At 39.7% G+C, this 18,753-nt stretch overlaps 1 protein-coding gene across 1 annotated transcript in view; it reads left to right on the top strand.

The window, feature by feature from the left end:
- Positions 1–18,753, top strand: part of LOC150079680 (proton channel OtopLc-like) — a 52,297-nt gene that overhangs the window by 9,251 nt on the left and 24,293 nt on the right. Inside the window, exon 5 of the mRNA XM_090383165.1 lies at positions 9,968–10,226. Within this exon, the coding sequence (XP_090239291.1) occupies positions 9,968–10,226 (259 nt within the window). The remainder of the gene's footprint in view (positions 1–9,967; positions 10,227–18,753) is intronic.

Raw genomic sequence — 18,753 nt, 5'->3', positions numbered from 1 at the left:
ACACTGGTGTTCAAAGAAAGTGCATAGCCTAGGAATTTCGCATTTCTAACACTTTTTCGCGACGGTATGTTACATTAATGCTAGCATCACAAATAGAAATATAAACAAAAGATATTTATTAATAGTTAAGGCAAAGCTAAGTAATATTTGACAGGTGCTCTCAAAATATTCCAAAATGAGCGCAACCTTTATACAACAGTTTTGGTAAACACGACAGTTATGGCTGAAATGTTATCAGAAGCCCTCAATTTGCATGGAAAACAATAAAAAGTTAACCAGGTCAAACTAATATTTAGTTGAACCTCCTCTGGCCCTGATGACAGCAGCACACTGTCGAGGCATTGACAAGATCAATTTCTGAAGATAATCAACTGATAGTTCGTGGTTCCGAACACGAATTATGGCTTCCTGAAGTTCATGAAGGGTCTTTGGTTTCTTTCTGGAAACTGCAGATTCTAAACGATGCCAACAGTTCTCTGAAGGATTCAGGTCTGGGCTGTTTCCTGGCCAGCTAAGAGTTGTAATAGACCGTTCTTCCAACCATTTTTTCACCTGTAACAAATGTAAATGCAGTACTGTCCAATCTAATGCAGAAAAGAAGCTAAAGTAACTACAGAAGTGCCTACTTACACTTTTCGCCCAATGACAATGAGCAGAGTCGTCCTGAAAGATGCAGTTACTTAGCAGATTGAATTGGTCTCTAATGGTTGGCAGCAATTTGCCTTCCAATATAGCCAGGTATCCATTGGCATTTACGGAACCTTTTATAAACTGCAAGTGACCTACTCCGCGATACTGAATGCATTCCTGTATATCATTTAGCTGGTAGGGAATTTCACTGTAGACACTACAGATATTTTTCCGGTTAATTACCTTTTTGATGGTATTCTTCACCACGTCTACGGCTAATCGCTTGTCTCCCATCAGAGCCATGCAGGTTGAATTTCTTCTCATCCGAAAAAATAACTGACTTCCACTGCTCGGGGGTCCATTTGACATGCTCCTTACACCAAATTAATCGGGCCTTTTTCATTTTTTGTGTGAGGAGGGGCTTCTTCTTAGGACGACGGGCTACAAGTCCATTTTTGAAGATGCGTCTTCTGACTGTTACTGCACTTGCTACTACTCCTATATGTTCTTCCCATTCACTTTTCAGCTTAGACAAAGAAGCTTTGCGGTTTTTAAGGTATAAGTGCTTCAAAACCCAACCCTGTTTTGGCTTAGAGAATCGTTTGCGTCCGGTTCCTTTTTTCCTATCAGCAGAACCAGTATTCTTGAGTTTGGAAAGAAATCTATTCACTGTCGACTGATTACAAGCCACTCTATAAGCAATATGACGGGAAGAACATCCTTCTTCACGTAAAGCAACAATAGCACGTAACTCGCCATCCTGACACAAGCAAGGAATGACTGCAACTCTTGAAGAGCGTGCTTATATAGCTGAAAGTAACAGCTGATGTAATATTACATCATCACCTACGCGTGTCAATCTTATCTGATGCAATCTGTAAGAAACATTTCCATATACTTACGTTATTCGGACGACAATTACGATTTTACGGGGTTATGCACTTTCTTTGAACACCAGTGTATATCTGTTTATTATTATTATTATTATTATTATTTTTTTATTATGGGTCTATTTTTATCCACACAGGGCTCGGAATGAGCATATCTTATGAATTATGCATAACGCATATGCATAATTCATATGCGTATGCGTTAATTAAATTCTGTTCTATTGTCCTGACGACTCAGGGTAGCTAGAAAAGTATTGCACATAAAGTAGAAAATTGTGGGCTGAAGGAGTTCAGTTTCCCTCCAATTTGTCAATATATGTATGTTATCAAAGTATTGGCACGTCATAGTTTAATCACTTGTTCGAAGAGGTATCGGTTCGAATCCCGTCGGAAACTGGAGAAATTTCTGAATACCTCTTCAGTCAGGACTGTAGATAATCGATCTCGGCGAAGGGAGTAGAGTGCCTCCCCTTGAGTTTTTCCGGGTTTGTAACCTGCACAGCATGCAAATCAGTTGACGAACGCCCACTGAAGCAGACATAAAAAACACGATCCAACATCAAAAGATGTTAGTCCACAACTGATGATGTTACCAACAGCAAATTCAAAATGAGAAGCATTCAAAGAACTGATCTTGGAAGCTACTAGGCTTTACCTACCAACTAAGAAATATTGTTCAAGGTTTAGGCCTAAGTGGATGTGATGAACTAATGAGACATGTGGCAGAGAAGAAAAATGCATGAGATACATATAAATTAATGGGTGACATGGAAGCCTATGATAGATATAAGCTGTCTGTAACCAAGTCACAAAGGATATTAGGCAGACAAAGGCAGATTATGAGAAATCCTTGTTAAAGGATGCAAAGAAAAACAACAAAGAGTCCTTTACCTATGTAAACTCTAGAAGGAAAGGGATTAATCAGATTGGTCTACTGGATATTGATGGTTCAACAGTTGAGGATCCTGCTCAGGTGGCTAACAAACTAAACGAGTATTTTGCATCTACATTCACACATGAAGAGTTATTCAGGAAGGGAAATGCCAGAGGTGGAGTAAACTCTGGCAGTGAGCTAGATGATTTTGTAATAACTGGGAGGAAAGTGGAGGAGAAATTGTTGAGGATAAACATAAAAAAGGCACCCGGAGTGGATGGGATCTATCCAGTTATATTAAAGGAGGCAGCAAAGGAAGTAAGCAAACTCTTAGCCATAATTATGAGAGCTTCTTTGGACTCAGGGGAGGTACCCATAGACTGGAGATGTGCAAATGGGACCCCAATTCACAAAGGAGGATCAAAGGCTGACACAAGTAATTATAGATCTGTGAGTTTAACTTCTGTTCCAGGAAAATTAATGGAGGCACTGGTTAAAGAAGCACTGCAGGATCATCTAGACAAGACTTCAGTTATAGCTCGGACACAGCATAGTTTTGTTAAGGGAAAGTCTTGCCTGACCAATCTGATTGGATACTATGATGCAGTCACAAAAGAACTAGATGCAGGGAATAACTTTGATATTATATATTTGGATCTTAGAAAGGCTTTTGATACTGTTGCACATAGAAGACTGCTGCACAAATTGGAGCAGTGTGGCATTGGAGGCATATTGCTGCTATGGATAAAGGGATGGTTGAGGGGGAGAAGACAGAGAGTGGTAAACAATGTATACTGTTCATCGTGGACTAATGTTATTAGTGGAGTTCCTCAAGGTTCAGTGTTGGGTCTATTGTTGTTTTCTGTATTTATAAATGATATTGATGATGGTATATCAAGCTTAATGTCCAAGTTTGCAGACGATACAAAGGTTGGCAGGGTTGTTAAGGAGACTACTGACGCTATGCTGCTGCAACAGGATCTGGAAAGGTTGAGCAGATGGGCTGAGAGGTGGAAAATGAAGTTTAACATTGACAAATGTAAAGCACTACATATGGGAAACAGTAACCCCAGAGCAACGTATCAACTCTGTGGTACCACACTGACAGTGGTAGAGAATGAAAAGGACCTGGGGGTAATTGTGCAGGCAGATATGAAGTTCTCTGATCAGTGCAGACGGGCTGCAAGAGTAGCTCATGGTGTCTTGTCAATGATATACAGGAATTTTTCTAGCAATGACAAGGAGGTGATTATTCCCTTGTATAAAGCAATGGTCAGGCCACACTTTGAGTACTGTATACAGGTCTGGAGGCCTCATTTTAAGAAGGATGTAGAGCTGTTGGAATGAGTACAGAGAAGGGCAACAAGATTAGTGAATGGAACAAAGTGTTGCTCTTACGAAGAAAGGCTTAAGTGTTCCAAATTACAGTGTCTGGAGACGAAGCACCGGCGAGGTGATCTGATAGAGGTGTATAAACGCTTGAATGATTTGAGCATGCTGAATGCCAATGGGGTTCTTCCTCTTGCTCAGAATAATCATCTGAGAGGGCATAAATTCAAATTGAGGAAAGACAGATGTAGGATAGATGTGCGGAAATTTGCTTTTAGCTAGCGGGTAGTTGGTTGGTGGAACAGACTTCCATCCCTTGTTGTGGAAGTTGATAGCCTAAATAAATTTAAGGCTCAGCTGGACAGGTATTTCGGACGAACGGAGGGGTGAAATGGGAGGGTTTTTTTTTTTTTTTTTTTGGCTGATGCTGCATAAGTTTGCTTTCTTGCATCATATGCCTATACTAATGGTAATGCACACATTGGTTAACGATAGACAGTTGTCTTCAAGCGCATGCCCTCGCGTCGGACAAGGGTGCCTGAATCATGGCATCATTTGATGTATTGTCACTTTTCACCTCCATCCCAGTAGAACTTGCCATCACATGTGCAAAGCAACTCTTGCATAACGACCAAACCAGGCAGGAGAACCGAACTAACACCAGACAATATTTCCACCGCCCTCAACTGTGCTTAACAGGTGGTGCAATTATGTTCAACGACTCCATTTACCAACAGACACACGGCACAGCCATAGGTTCCCTAGTTAGTTCAGTCAAAGCAAATATCGCGATGTAGGAATTAGAGGGTCATGAATTTACGAATGTACCAGATCCCATTACCTTTTGGTGTCGCTACGTGGATGATGTGTTTGTGGTTATCCCCAGAAATTCGGGTGACCGGCTCTTAGACCACCTCAAGTCTGTGTCGCCTTTCATAAAATTCACCATCAAGCTAGAATCGGACAACAACATACCATACTTAGACACCCTTGTCCAACGCGAGGGCATGCAGTTGAAGACAACTGTCTATCGTAAACCAATGTGTGCTGGCAAATTTACCAACTTCCGGTCAGCACACGCGCGTAGCCACTTTTTTGCCACTGCAAGAACCTTGCTAACTCGTGCCTGGACCCACTCTAGTTCTGTAGATGAGAGGCACGCCGAAATTGCTAAAGTCAAGGCGGATATTACGAGGTGTGGCTATCCCATCAACACCTTTGACAGGTGTGACCTACAGACACATGGCCACGTAGCGACCAACAGAAACATCCAAGTTAATGACTCAACCGCGAGCGCCTTTATCCAACACTACCCAAACCTATTACAACAGGTTTCTAGGGTCCTAAAATCAAATGGGATAAAATCCGTACAAACCCCAGGCAGAAAGTTACGATCCCTCATCTCTAAAGTGAAAACACCGATCCCCACCTTTCTACAAAGTGGTCTGGTCTACTGTATCTCTTGCAGTGACTGCACTAGCTGCTACATTGGGAAAACTTGGAGATGGCTCGGAAAACGTCTTTCGGAAAACGAAAGAGCAATCCGCTTAGCGGATGTAGAACACTCAGCTATTGCCGAACACGTTTGGGCAACCCACCACGACATTGATCCACACCGATTTCGTGATTGTGGATAGGTCCCGCTACTATCGACGACGCGCCTGGTTGGAGTCGTTGAACGTCACATGCTCCAATACCTCGGTCAACAGGAGCAGTGGATGTCGGGTCCATCCTATCATCGAAACAACAATTCTGATTAATGACAAACGCTGCCAACGTCCACATGATCACAGCCACAGGCTTCAACATCCAATAATTAATCACGCAGTTCATGTTCATGATTGGCAGTACACACCCTCATGTTCCACTCTTAACTGTCAGTTTGACTGAGGAAGGTTAACAAAAACAACCGAAAACTTTTTGTATGTATCTAATCTAATATATGTGTGTTTTTTCCCATTATTAAACTTGTCGTAATTTATTTTGTCTCCATTTCGCTCTGTGTCCACAGTAATTCGATATTAATAATGAATCCAGAGCGCACAGGCCTCTTTAATAATAATATAATAATAATAATAAATAAATAAAATAAATAAATTAAAAAAATAATAAGAAAAACGGTAATACTCCAGAACACGGTGCCCCTTTGACAATTACGTCGAGAAGAAGAGGGTGAAAGCAATGATGTACGGTTCGTAACTCCGCCCACTCACTGCGTTCCCCCTCTTCTTCTCGACAACTGCACGTGGCGAATGTCACGCGACATAACAGTTTGGCGGAACCGAAAAATAACGAAATTATCGGCAACAGTAATTTTTTCGGAGCAGCAACCAAAATAATTGCAAATTAAACACACTAATTTCGTTCTTCAAAACGAAAAAAAAAATAATGAGACGCAGCAAACGACCAATTTTCGACAAATAACTGGCGAAGTCCCGCAAAAAGGTAACCTACCATTTTTAATTAAACACAAACGAAAGACAATTAAAAACGTAATTTCCAATTGAAAAACGTTCTTCAAAACAGAGACGCAGCAAACGACCAATTTTCGACAAATAACTGGCGAAGTCCGCAAAAAGGTAACCTACCATTTTTAATTAAACACAAACGAAAGACAATTAAAAACGTAATTCCAATTGAAAAACGTTCTTCAAAACGAAAAAGAAATAATGAGATGCAGAAAACGACCAATTTTCGACAAATAACTGGCATAGTCCCGCAAAAAGGTAACCTACCATTTTTAATTAAACACAAACGAAAGACAATTAAAAACGTAATTCCCAATATACATTTTTTTTGTATGGCCACTAATACATCTGAATTAACACGTGCAACGAACAATAAAATTGCTCTTTGCATAAGCACAAAACGGCAACATAGAATTTTTTCTTTTTAAAAAAAAAAAACCGCAACGGACACAATACTACATTAATAATACGTGAAAATAACACAGAAATACAAGACAAACTAAACTCACCTCACAGCAGCAATAAACAAAGAAACCGTTTACCAGCAGGATGGAAAGGGATAACGACAAACTGAAAACCACGAGGCAATAACCAGAAAATTAGGAAGTAACAACTCAGCACCGTACGCACTAAAAACCAACATTCAAAAGAAAGAATATACGCAACGAATTTCGCATTTAGCGCTCCAGTAACGTCGTGTCACGTGACATCACGTGAAACGAAGAGGGGACGCAGTCAGTAGGCGGGATCAAAACCTGTCAATCACTGCTTTCCCCCGTTCTGACAGCCAATTACAAGGGGGCACCGTATATTGGAGTATGGCCAGAAAAACAAATAAATAATTAAAATTAAAATAAATACAAAAAAAAAAAAAAAGGAGAGACGAGAGTGCACATAGATGTGAAGCCAATTGCAAGTCATGTATAACTTATTATATGTTTCTGTTCACTACTCCAGACCGTCAATATTCACCAGGTTTCTTCTTCTAGCGAAGGCACGAATTACAACTTCTGTAATGCACTGAACTTACTAGCCGTAGCCAGTAATGACTATTCCACTCCTGGCTGTAGTTGTGGAACCTGCACCATCAGTTCCTGCCTCTCGTCAAAGTAATGCGTACATTCATAGAGCACGTATATCCAAGTCTTTTCTAAACCACAATCACACTGACTATCAACTTCTAATCCGAAGTAACACAACTTAGATTTAAGCGACCCATGTCCAGTTAGAATATAAGACGACCATGGAGGGATAGAACTATTTTTTGGCAGATGTTCAAGTAATATACCTTACATCAGGAATAAACTTCATTGTAACTTTTCCTGTCTCACTAGCAATCCATCTTTCTTGCCATAAGTTATATAAAAGCTGCAGTATTCTCTTTTTTCTTTCTTAATATCTCTGTTACTTTGGACACTGATCTCCATAATGGTTGCTGGAATTTTCTTCCTCAGAGCATATGATAACCCTCTGTACACTATATAAAGATCCAAAGGTAGAACCCCCACCATTACTTACAACTCATTGGTTGACACTGTTCTGCATTCTCGAAATATGGCTAGTAACATAAACCTCTGTAAGGATAACAGTTTAATCCGAACTTTACTCATAATCGCTTTATTGTACCATATTCCAGCTGCATAAGCAACTATAGGTAAAGAGACAGCCTTATAGTAGAGCATCAAGGTCTTTTCTGTAAACTGCACTCTGATCTTGTAATTCTCACTACCGCAGATGTGAAATTTTTTATTTACTTCGTAATAGCAATGTGGCGCATAAAACTAAACTGGTCATCAATTATTACGCCTAAATATTTAGTTTTGGGGACATATGGTATCTGTTGACCGTTTATCAAAACTCTAGGTGGTCTCCGATAATTAAGTTGGTGATTAAAAATCATCATTACCGTTTTCTTAGATGAGATTTTTAATTTATTAATATTAGCCCAATTTTCTAGGTCCTGTAAAACAGGCGCAACTACTTTTTCCAAAATCTTCCTAGATCTGCCTGTGATCAAACACCTAAATCGTCCGCATATGCTGTCTTGTGGCAGTGTGCATGATTTCGAGAGACCCAGTCATCCAATACTAAGTTCCAAAAAGTTGGACCCAAAACCGATCCTTGGGGACAGCCTCTATATACCCTCCTACTGTATGACAGATGTTGTGCTTTAACTTGAATACTCCGATTTGAAAAGTAGTTCCTAACGATTTGGTATAGCTGGGAAATGCATTCAAGCTTCCAAAGGCACCTAAAACACTTTCCCACCACAGGGAATCGAACGCGCCCTCGCAATCGATATCAAATAATTTACAGCATCCTCTGTAGATTTGCCCTTTTGAAATCCATAATCATTTGTCTTTTCTAAATTTCGACAATCCACCAACTGTTGTATTCGAATCAACAATAGTCGCTCATACAGTTACCCAAATTTGCCAGCAAAGATATAGGTCTGTATGCTCTGGGATCGGTCACCTCTTTTCCTGGCTTCCTTAATATCTTTAACAAAGCATACTTCAATATTTCTGGAAAAACACCCTCCAAAAGACATTTGTTATACTTGTTTAGAAGAACTGGAAACAGATCATACATCTTGACTATAGCTACATTTTTAACCAAGTCTTGTCCGGGACACTTACTGCTATTCAACTTAGACACAGCTACTTTATCTCGATATACTGTACATAGCGTATGGTATATCGAGATTCGCGTTCAATAAAATCCTTTTCGCATCTTCACACCAGAGACCTTCCGAAAAAAATTATAAGCGTTTGGTCAGTCGCCGTACATTAACTTTTATTTTTACTATGAAACCAAGAGCTACTACGACTCAATCTATTCTATATTTTGTCAATACTTCAAAATACGCAAGGTTTACCTCAGTACTTCATCATAGGATAACTTCTGCACTTGGAGAGTACGATGCAGAAGTCATCCTATGAAAGAGTATTGAGGTAAACTCTTACGTATTTTTAAGTATTAGCTTTTATATATGATTGATATGATATCTCACAGAGCCTCTGCCTATTACTGTAAATAAAAATGTGCCCTTCGAGTATCCAACAAACTGCAGTCCTACAGGAGGACATAAAGAAAGAAAGAGAGGGACAGGTGGGTCAGATTTCCCCTACCTGGACCACTACCATTAGTTATAGAAAAGAGGAATTAGAGGAGGGGGGAAGCAGGCCCAGTGAGGCTGTCCCCTGGAGAGAGAAGGCCGCACAAGGTCCATGCTGTCCTTGACACTCCTAGTGTTGCCACCTCTATATTTCTACTCAGCATACACCTGCCAAAATCAAAAAAATTGTGTAAAACCAGAGACAAGGTCTCCGTTATTGTTAGACACGTTAATCTGTCAGAATCCGTTAAGTTTGCCTCCTCGTTCCGCCGGCATGAATATTAAAATTTCAACAGCGTTCAACAAATATTGCTAACGAACACTGCACCTAATTACTTGTAGAGTTGATTGCACGGTCACAACTATGCTAATAGTGGAGTTGTAGCGGAAAGTCATGTACAACCCGCATTGCAGAGGGTGTCGCATGTAAAGAGGGATCCCCATATTTAGTTTAAGGAGGACTTCAGTATCTAAAGGGAACCGGTCTTTATCCTCAAGGAGACCCCCCCCCCCCATCAATTTTGTCGAGAAGGCTTCCAATTTTCTGTTGCGTCACTTATAGCCATTATTCAATGTTACTGTAATTTCTTCAGTTATTGCTTAGCTATTTTCTGAACTTAAGATTAATAATATGCAGAATTTTTCTTCTATTTTTCAGGGTTTCTACCTCTACTTGTATCTGGGAAGTATTGGATTTCTCTTCTTTGTCTACATTTTCTTACTTCGTCAGGACTCCCAAAGTTCTAGGAATCGAAAACCCAGTCGTCTTTCATCTTTCCTGCGCGTTATTCTGAAAACTATGGATACCATTCCCAGACGAAATAACAGCACAGGCAGTATGAGCAACCATAGTTCCAAAAAGAAGGTGGATGATGCAGCTCACTGTGGTAGTTTTTATCTACGTCTCGGAGCTGTAGGTAAGTTTGTTACACTCAGTTTCTGCAAAAATTAGTGGGAAAATTGGGATTTTTAACCTTTCTGTACTCTTCGAGATTTTAAGTAATTAGGTGTAGTTTGGTGAAGCATGATATTCCAAAGTACGGATAATCATTACACAAGAAGAAGTACATTACTGTCTCACTAAAAAATCATTTTAAGAACTTGCACACAATTATATGTGAATAAGTTGACTTTTCTGCTTCGGTCAGTTTGGTGTGTGTGTGTGGGGGGGTTATATGTTGCTATGGCCTCAATTAACTGGATTTTTTTCTTCTTTGTTTAGAGTTTGCGCTGATGCAACTAAGGCCATGAGGCATTAGACTGGTGTGTGTGTGTGTGTGTGTGTGTGTGTGTGTGTGTGTGTGTGTGTGTGTGTGTGTGTGTGTGTGTTACGAGCATCGAATTTGCCTTCTTCCTACACGAAAAACCAGAATTTTCAAAAGAAAACGTCGCTTTCCTGAGACTGACTAATTCGGCCACACTGTGAAAAAGCCCAATAAAAGTTCCTTCGTCATGATGGGAATCGAAGCATAGCTTTTTCCATGTGTGTTGAAAAACAGCGAATATAACTATCGCGCTAGCTGCAAGATCCATTTTTTTTTTAAAAAAGGAGTTCAGACAAGTGTAAATTACAGCCTTCGTGGATAGCACGTTGGTAGGATCGCCGTCCTCCCCACAGGGGTTGGAAAAGACTTGAGTTCGAGTCCCATTGATGATATAAGGAATTTTCATAGGCCTTGTTCACAACGTGGCTGAGTTAACCTGTCTCAGGCGGAGGAAGCATGGTTTTTTCTACCGGAAACTCGGGTTTTACGTCCAGCAAACAGAAAATCGAATACAGAACACACGCAATTTACAGACAATATATACTGCGCAATAGTCGCTGATGCTTCTAAAACCCTATAATAAACAAATATCAGGACTTATAATTAAAAAAAAAAAACCTGATGACACTTGTGGGTTACAATTTGAAGTGTTATATATTAAGTACAGAAAATTTTAATTCTATACTACTACTATTTTACACTCAGGCCACGAACTTTTAAAACGCCCCTCGTAAAAAGAGGTCTAACAGTGTTCCGACTAATGATATCATTAAAAATATAAATAAAATAAATTTTCTGTTTATACTATGGAACGACCAAACGGTCAGAGGAGTTCACAATATAGACAGAATACAAGAAACAGCACCGTATCTAGCAGTCACGGGCTTGAACCCCGGTCACAAAAGGCACGTACTTATGCACCCGAGCGCTTGACCACCCGACTACGGCGGCCATATACTTTTTCCTAAAGGTTATTTTATCGAACTCTGATATGGAAATATCATAAAAACATCTAAATTGCTTAATTTGAATAATCAATTAGTTCAATTATTCAACTCGGATATAAATTTTCCATTTACCAGGTACAAATTATCACCGGTTGTCTTCTTAACTTCATCAACAAGCATAATGTATCTATCGCGGGGCCATGAAGCCTTGTCTTTGATCGCATTTAAAATAAAACCTATTCATCCATCTACTAAAAGTGTCTGTTTTGTTTGCCATCGGCAATTTAATTCTTGAGATACTGCATAGAGAAAAAGATAAGAAAGAAATTGCATGATAAGCAAAAACGTAAGCACTCCTTGCTGATATAATCATATTGCAGCAATTTCGGTTAGAATCTTTCCTAATAGTTCTTCCATAAATGACGTGTGAAGTTTATTGTTTTCAACTTCAATTAACGAAAGCCAACCTTGTTATGTTGTATGTTTTAAATTTATCAGTCCTTACTCTATCATAATGTGAATAATTAGCTGCTTATTATAATTGAAAATAATTTAATAAGTTATTAAATAACTTGTCGAATAACTTTAATTACTAAAAACGGGTTTAGGCCTGAAAGCCTCAGACTACAAGAAAATCTCCAGAATATTATGCACCTGTCAGACATGCTGTGTGTAGCTGCCAGGGCGAAAATTGCACACAGTCGGGCCAAAGGTAAAAGATCCTGCCTATTCAGGGTACAAAGTGGGGTTATATATGAGATCAAATATCCGGAATGTGGGGAGTGTTCTGTTGGAGAGACAAAACGCAGGTTCAAAGATTGTGTGGGGGAACAAATTAATACAATAAAGACCCCAGACTATGGGAAATCTGCTGTGGATGTACTCTTCTATGAGGAGAAGCACGAAATTTCTCCGGGCGATGCAGTCATCGTTGATCGTACACACAGGTATTGGAACCGCAAATGGCTCGAGAGCTTGCAGATTTGTTCTTCGGAACATAATACCATCAATAGAGATAGGAGAGTCCGTATTCAACCAACCCCTCTCTGAAACCGTAAATCTTGGACGGGATGAACGATTCCGCCTGGCACGCTCCCAAGCCATTTCCGGTCTCCATGCATGTGTGGAGGATAATGCCATGCTGATACGGCAACACGTGCTGCAAGCCGTGATCCTGCTAATGTTATTTAACGATATGCCGTGACAGTTAAGTTTTACTTTTGATAAAAGAGGCGGTCGCCTTTGAAAGCTACGGTTGTTTTAATCGCTTTAAATTTCGTATATTTTACAGTTAAAAGTTACCATTTTATCGCTTTTAACTTTATAGTTGTCAGTGTAATTTATTGTTATTTTTACAACAAATTTTATCCTGTTTTATTTTATTATTAATTGAATAAAGTTTGTCATAGACGGTTGGTGTAGTTCATTGCAGTTATTATGAGTCAGAACCTCATTACACTGACATGAACAATTCAAAAGACTGTTTTAATATCACTGACTAGCCGACCGGGCTAGCCGGATGGGTCAAGTCCCTGCCTGGCAACCCAAAGGTCGCGGATTCAAATCCCACCTCAGGCTTGGATCAAAGTACTGCAAAAACCTTGGGAGGTGCATTATGGCCACAGAAGCCGATGCGCCAACAAAATAAAAAAAAATATCACTGACTCGCCCCACTAGCGAAGCCCTCGTGATTACAATCGGTGATCTTCCACATTGTGTGGAAAAGAACTGGGCATGAATCCCATCTTGATGGTAGGATCTTATTTGCATTTTTTTTCAACACGTGGCCGAGTTAGTCAATCTCAGGTGCAAACAAGTAATGAAATGAGAAGACAATTATTCCCTGCACCACTGCTTCAGCTACACGAAAAACTCGTAATATTGGCATTAGCGTTAGCGGGGGCATACTATCCAAGAACTCAGGCTTATGCAGCATCAGCAAAAAAAAAAAAAAAAAACATTTCACTCATCTGTTCACTCCAAATGCTTGTACAGCTCATTCTTAAATTTATTTAAATTATCAATTTCCACAACAAGAGATAGAAGTCTGTTCCTGCAATCAACTACCCTGGCCAAAGGCAAATTTCCGCACATCTATTCTACGACTGTCTTTCCTAAGTTTGAATCTATGCCTCAGGTTCTTAATCTGAGCAAGAGGAAGAATCCCATCAGCATTGAGCTTGCCCAATCCGTTCAAGGCCTCATACACTGCAATCAGATCACCTCGCATGCGCCCAGTCTCCAGGCGCTGCAATTTGTGGAACTTAAGCCTATCTTGGTAAAAGCACCCCTTTGTTCCCCTCACCAATCTTGTTGCCCTCCTTTGTACTCGTTCTAGCAACTGTGCATCCTTTCTAAAATGAGGCCTCCAGACGTGTATACAGTATTCAAGGTGTGGCCTGACCATTGCTTTATACAACGGGATACTCATCTCTGTGTCCCTGCTAGCAAAATTCCTGTATATCATTTACAAGATTCAGTGACCTGCTCTGGTAGCCCATCTCTGTGGTGCTACTCTCCACTTTCCTCAGTGTAGCACCATACAGTTGAAACGTTTCTCTTGGGTTACTGCTATCCATATGCAGTACCTGGCATTTGTCAATGTTAAACTTCAGTTGCCACTTCTCAGCCCATTTCCCCAACTTATCTAGATCCAGTTGCAGTAGCATACTGTCTTTACATTCATTAATAACCCTGCCCACCTTTGTATTATCTGCAAACTTGGACATTAAGCCTGATATACCCTCATCAACATCATTGATGAATACACAAAACAACAATGGGCCCAGCACCGAACCCTGGGAAATTCCACTAATAACATTTGTTGACGAAGAGCAGTGTCCACTGATTAAAACTCTCTGTCATCTCCCACTCAGCCATCCCTTTATCCATTGTAACAACTTGCCCTTAATGCCATACCGCTCCAATTTGTACAGCAGTCTTCGAAGTGCAACCGTATCAAAAGCTTTCTTGAAATCCAAGTATATGATATCAAAATTATTTTTGCATCCAGTTCCATTGTGACCACTTCATCGTATCCAATCAAATTGGCCAGACAAGACTTCCCCTTAATAAATCCATGCTGTGTCTGAGTTATTACTGCAGTCTTGTCTAGATGATCCTGCAATGCTTCTTTAACCAGTGACTCAATTCTTTTCTCTGGAACAGAAGTTAAACTAACAGGTCTGTAATTACTCGTGTCGCCCTTTGGTCCCCCTTTGTGAATTGGAGATACATTTGCACATCTCCAGTCCATGGGGCTTCCACCGGGGTTCAAGGATTATTCATTCTGTTGGGTATCATTCTATCAGATACCCGAGCATAATCATCAATCGTCAAACCATCTATGTTACATGGACCAATCTGATTCATCCCTTTCCTTCTAGATATAGCATTAGCATTAGTTGGGGAATATGATGCAAGAAAGCAAGCTTATAGAGCATCCGCCAAATAATAAAAAAACCCTTCCGATTTCACCCATCCTGTCACTCCAAATGTTTGTCTGGTGCAGCCTTAAATTTTTTAAGCTATCAACTTCCACAACAGATAGAAGTCTGTTCCAGCAATCAACTACCTATTGGCTGGCTAAAGGCAAACTTCCGCACATATATTCTACAACTGTCTTTCCTGTTTCAAGCTATGCCCCCTCAGGTTTTTAATCTCAGCAAGCGGAAGTATCCCATCAGCATTGAGCCTGCTCAGAAACTTCCAGGTCTCCTCAATATCTCCACGATACTACCGGTTTTTCATCCAGCGATAAACCGACCTCCTCATAGCCTTAGTTGCTCTGGCGCTTAACTCACCACCTCTACCACCATCACAGCAATGTAGTACTGATTATTCTCCAATGGAGAAAGGAAAAAAGGAGAAACCCTTTCTCCCATATTGAAAAGAAAAAGAAAAAGATCTTAGGAAAATTTTTCCTCTTTCAAGGTTGTATAAAGCATCATTCTCCAAAAACCTGAGTAGAATATTAAACTTTTTAAACATTTTATTTACATGATCATCATTTTTTTATAGCTGTTTTTGTTGTAGTAGAATTTAAGGAACATCAGCGACTAAGGCCACATTGCTCTGTATATACTGTCAGTAAATTGCATGCGTTCTGTGGTCGATTTTCTGTTTTCTGGACAAAAAACCCGTGTTTCCGGGAGAAATGATGCCAGCAGTGGGGAAGATGGATCGCAAATTAGTAACATATACGACATACCTGATATTCTTCCTGATTTGTAAAACATGCGTTGAAGAAAATGAAGAATCAGAAAGCCCCAGGGGAAGATGAAGTTACTGTAGAGTTGTTCAAATTGGGAGGAAGAGACATGACACAAAAACTTGCATGACTCTTCACAAAATACATTAGAAAAGGTGTGGTGCCTAAGAAGTGGAATACTGCAATCATAGTTTTTCTGCATAAAAAAGGAGATCAATCAGAAATTGGAAATTCTAGACCAATTAGCTTGTTATTCCAGTTCTACACGTTGTTCACAAGGGTCATTACTAACAGATTAGAAAGAATACTTGATGAGAATCAACCGAAAGAGCAAGCTGGCTTTAGGACAGGATTCTCAACTATGGATCTCCTTCACGTAATATCACAGCTAATGGAAAAAGCATATGAATAAAAAACACCATTATTCCTAGCATTTGTGGATTATGAAAAGGCATTTGACTCCATACGGCATAAGGCAATGTTTCGGGCATTGGATAGACAAGGCCTAGATACCCCATATATTATGAAGAAATATTTTGAAGAAAATATATCAGAACGTTACCTCCTTTATTAGACTAGACAAAGACAGTAGCTAATTTAAAATTGAGAAAGGAGTTCGACATGGAGACACAATATCTCCGAAGTTATTTACTGCTGCCCTTGAGGAAGCTTTCAGATTAGACTGGTCGCAGAAAGGAATCAATGTGAATGGAGAGTACCTAAACCATTTACGATTTGCAGATGACATTTTGGTCGTAAGCCACGACCCCAAAGAATTAGAGGAAAATCTTAATCAGTTATGCACAGTTAGTAAGGATTTTGGACTAAAGATGAATATGGCTAAAATAAAAGTAATGATGAACAAGTATACCATAGAAAGGGATATAATGATTGAAGGAGGAGTAATTGAAATGGTGGAGTCATATACTTATCTGGGACAAGTCATCTGTAATAATGATAAATGGCTGGAAGTCAAGAGAAGAATAAATTTTGGATGGATAGCATTTAGGAAATATGGTCACATACTGAAGAGCAATATCGCAATTTGTCTGAAACGTAAAATAATGAACCAATGTATACTCACCACCACGACTTATGGAAGTGAAACTTGTGCACTCTCCAAAAGAATGGAAGAGAAGCTGAGAATTACACAGCGAAGAATGGAACGAATTATATTGGGAATCAGACTGTTAGATAACAAGAGAAACACATGGATTAGGCAGCAAACTCAAGTAAAGGACATTCTTATGAAAACTAAAGAACTAAAATGGTCTTGGGCAGGACACATAGCTCGAAGATAGGATGACAGATGGACTAAGAGAATAACAGAATGGTACCCAAGAGGAGCTAGAAGAAAACCTGGAAGACAACGACGGAGATGGACAGATGAAATTCATCAGTTTGTGGGTAGTAAATGGATGGCCATTGCACAAAACAGAAAGAATTGGAAAGTTGCTGGAGAGGCCTTCATTCTGCAGTGGATTGAAAATGGCTGATGATAAAACCCACGAGAAACATATCGACGTAAATTAGATCCGATGAAAACTTGTTTGAAAGTATTTACCACTGATCTTTTAACATCGTTCATTCAAAGACGCTTTCAGCAGTATGACATGATTTCGATTGTTTTACCAGTGCTAGATATCTTCTACGCTGCTCTACAAAATTAACAGAACATGCAGAAAACGGTATTGTAATTCGTGCAGCATGTGATGAAACAGGAAAAAATTTGTTATGGTGGTGTACCATAGAAATAACGATGAAATGAGAAGACAGTGAGAAACTTTGGACAGGTTTAAGGTACATTTATAGGTATTGTATAAGAATTACCAAAAAGGCCACATTACAGAATAGATTAGAATTAGCATTAGCATTAATAGAGGCATATGATGGAACACACCATTTCCTACAAATGTTTGTCCAGTTCTACCTTGAATTTATTTAAGCTGTCAACTTCTACAACAACATGGAAGTTTGTTCCAGCACTCAGCCACCTGCTGGCTAAAGGAAAATTTCCGCACATCTATTCTACAGCTATCTTTCCTCAATTTTAATTTATGTCCCCGCAGGTGAATAATCTGGGAAAGAGGAAGAATCCCATCAGCACTGAGCTTGCTCAAACCATTCAAGATCACTTGGCAGGTGCCTAGTCTCCAGATGCTGCAATTTGCAGAACTGAAGCCTTTCTTCGTAAGAACAACCCTTGTTCCCATCACCAATGTCGTTGCCCTTCACTGTACTAGCATACAGGTTAGTGCAAAAGCATCATTTTAATGTAGCCATCTACTAAAGTAGTTAAATTAATTAATTAATTAAATAGATGCTTTTGCACTAACCTATACGTTAGTCATTCTAATTCGTAGCATGAGGCCTTTGCCCTTAAATATTTTATAGCCTTCTCTGTACTCGTTCCAGCAGCTCTACATCCTTCTTAAAATGAGAGTCTGTATGCAGTACTCAAGGTGTAGCCTGACCATTGCTGTATATATATACACGGGGATAATCATTTCCTTATCCTTGCTATAAAACTTCCTGTATATCAATGACAAGACATCATGAGTAACTGTTGCAGACTGTTTGCACTGAACAGAAAACTCCATATCTGACTGCGCATTACCCCCAGGTCTTTTCATTCTCCACTACACTGAGTTTAGTTCCACACCTTTGATATGTTACTCTGGGGTTATTACTACCCACATGCCGTATTTGTTAATGTTAAACTTCAGTTGCCACTTCTCAGCCCATTTGCCCAACTTATCTAGATCCAATTGCAGTAACATACTTTCTTTACTGTCATTAAAAACCCTGTCAACCGTCGTATCGTCTGTAAACTTGGACAGAAAACAATGACCCTAACGCTGAACCCTGGTGGATTCCAGTAATAACATTAGTCCACGAAGAGCAATGTCCATTGATTGTCCATGTGTCTTCTCCCACTCAACAACCCCTTTATCCATGGCAGCAATTTGCCATTAATGCCATACCTTTTCAGTTTGTACAGAAGTCTTCCATATGCAACAGT

The sequence above is a fragment of the Mastigoproctus giganteus genome, chromosome 10, assembly GCF_048544385.1.
Source record: "Mastigoproctus giganteus isolate SK-2022 chromosome 10, ASM4854438v1, whole genome shotgun sequence".
NCBI lineage: Eukaryota > Metazoa > Arthropoda > Arachnida > Uropygi > Thelyphonidae > Mastigoproctus > Mastigoproctus giganteus.
Note: the sequence above shows the minus strand (reverse complement) of the source record. Positions and strands in the feature narration are given on the sequence as shown.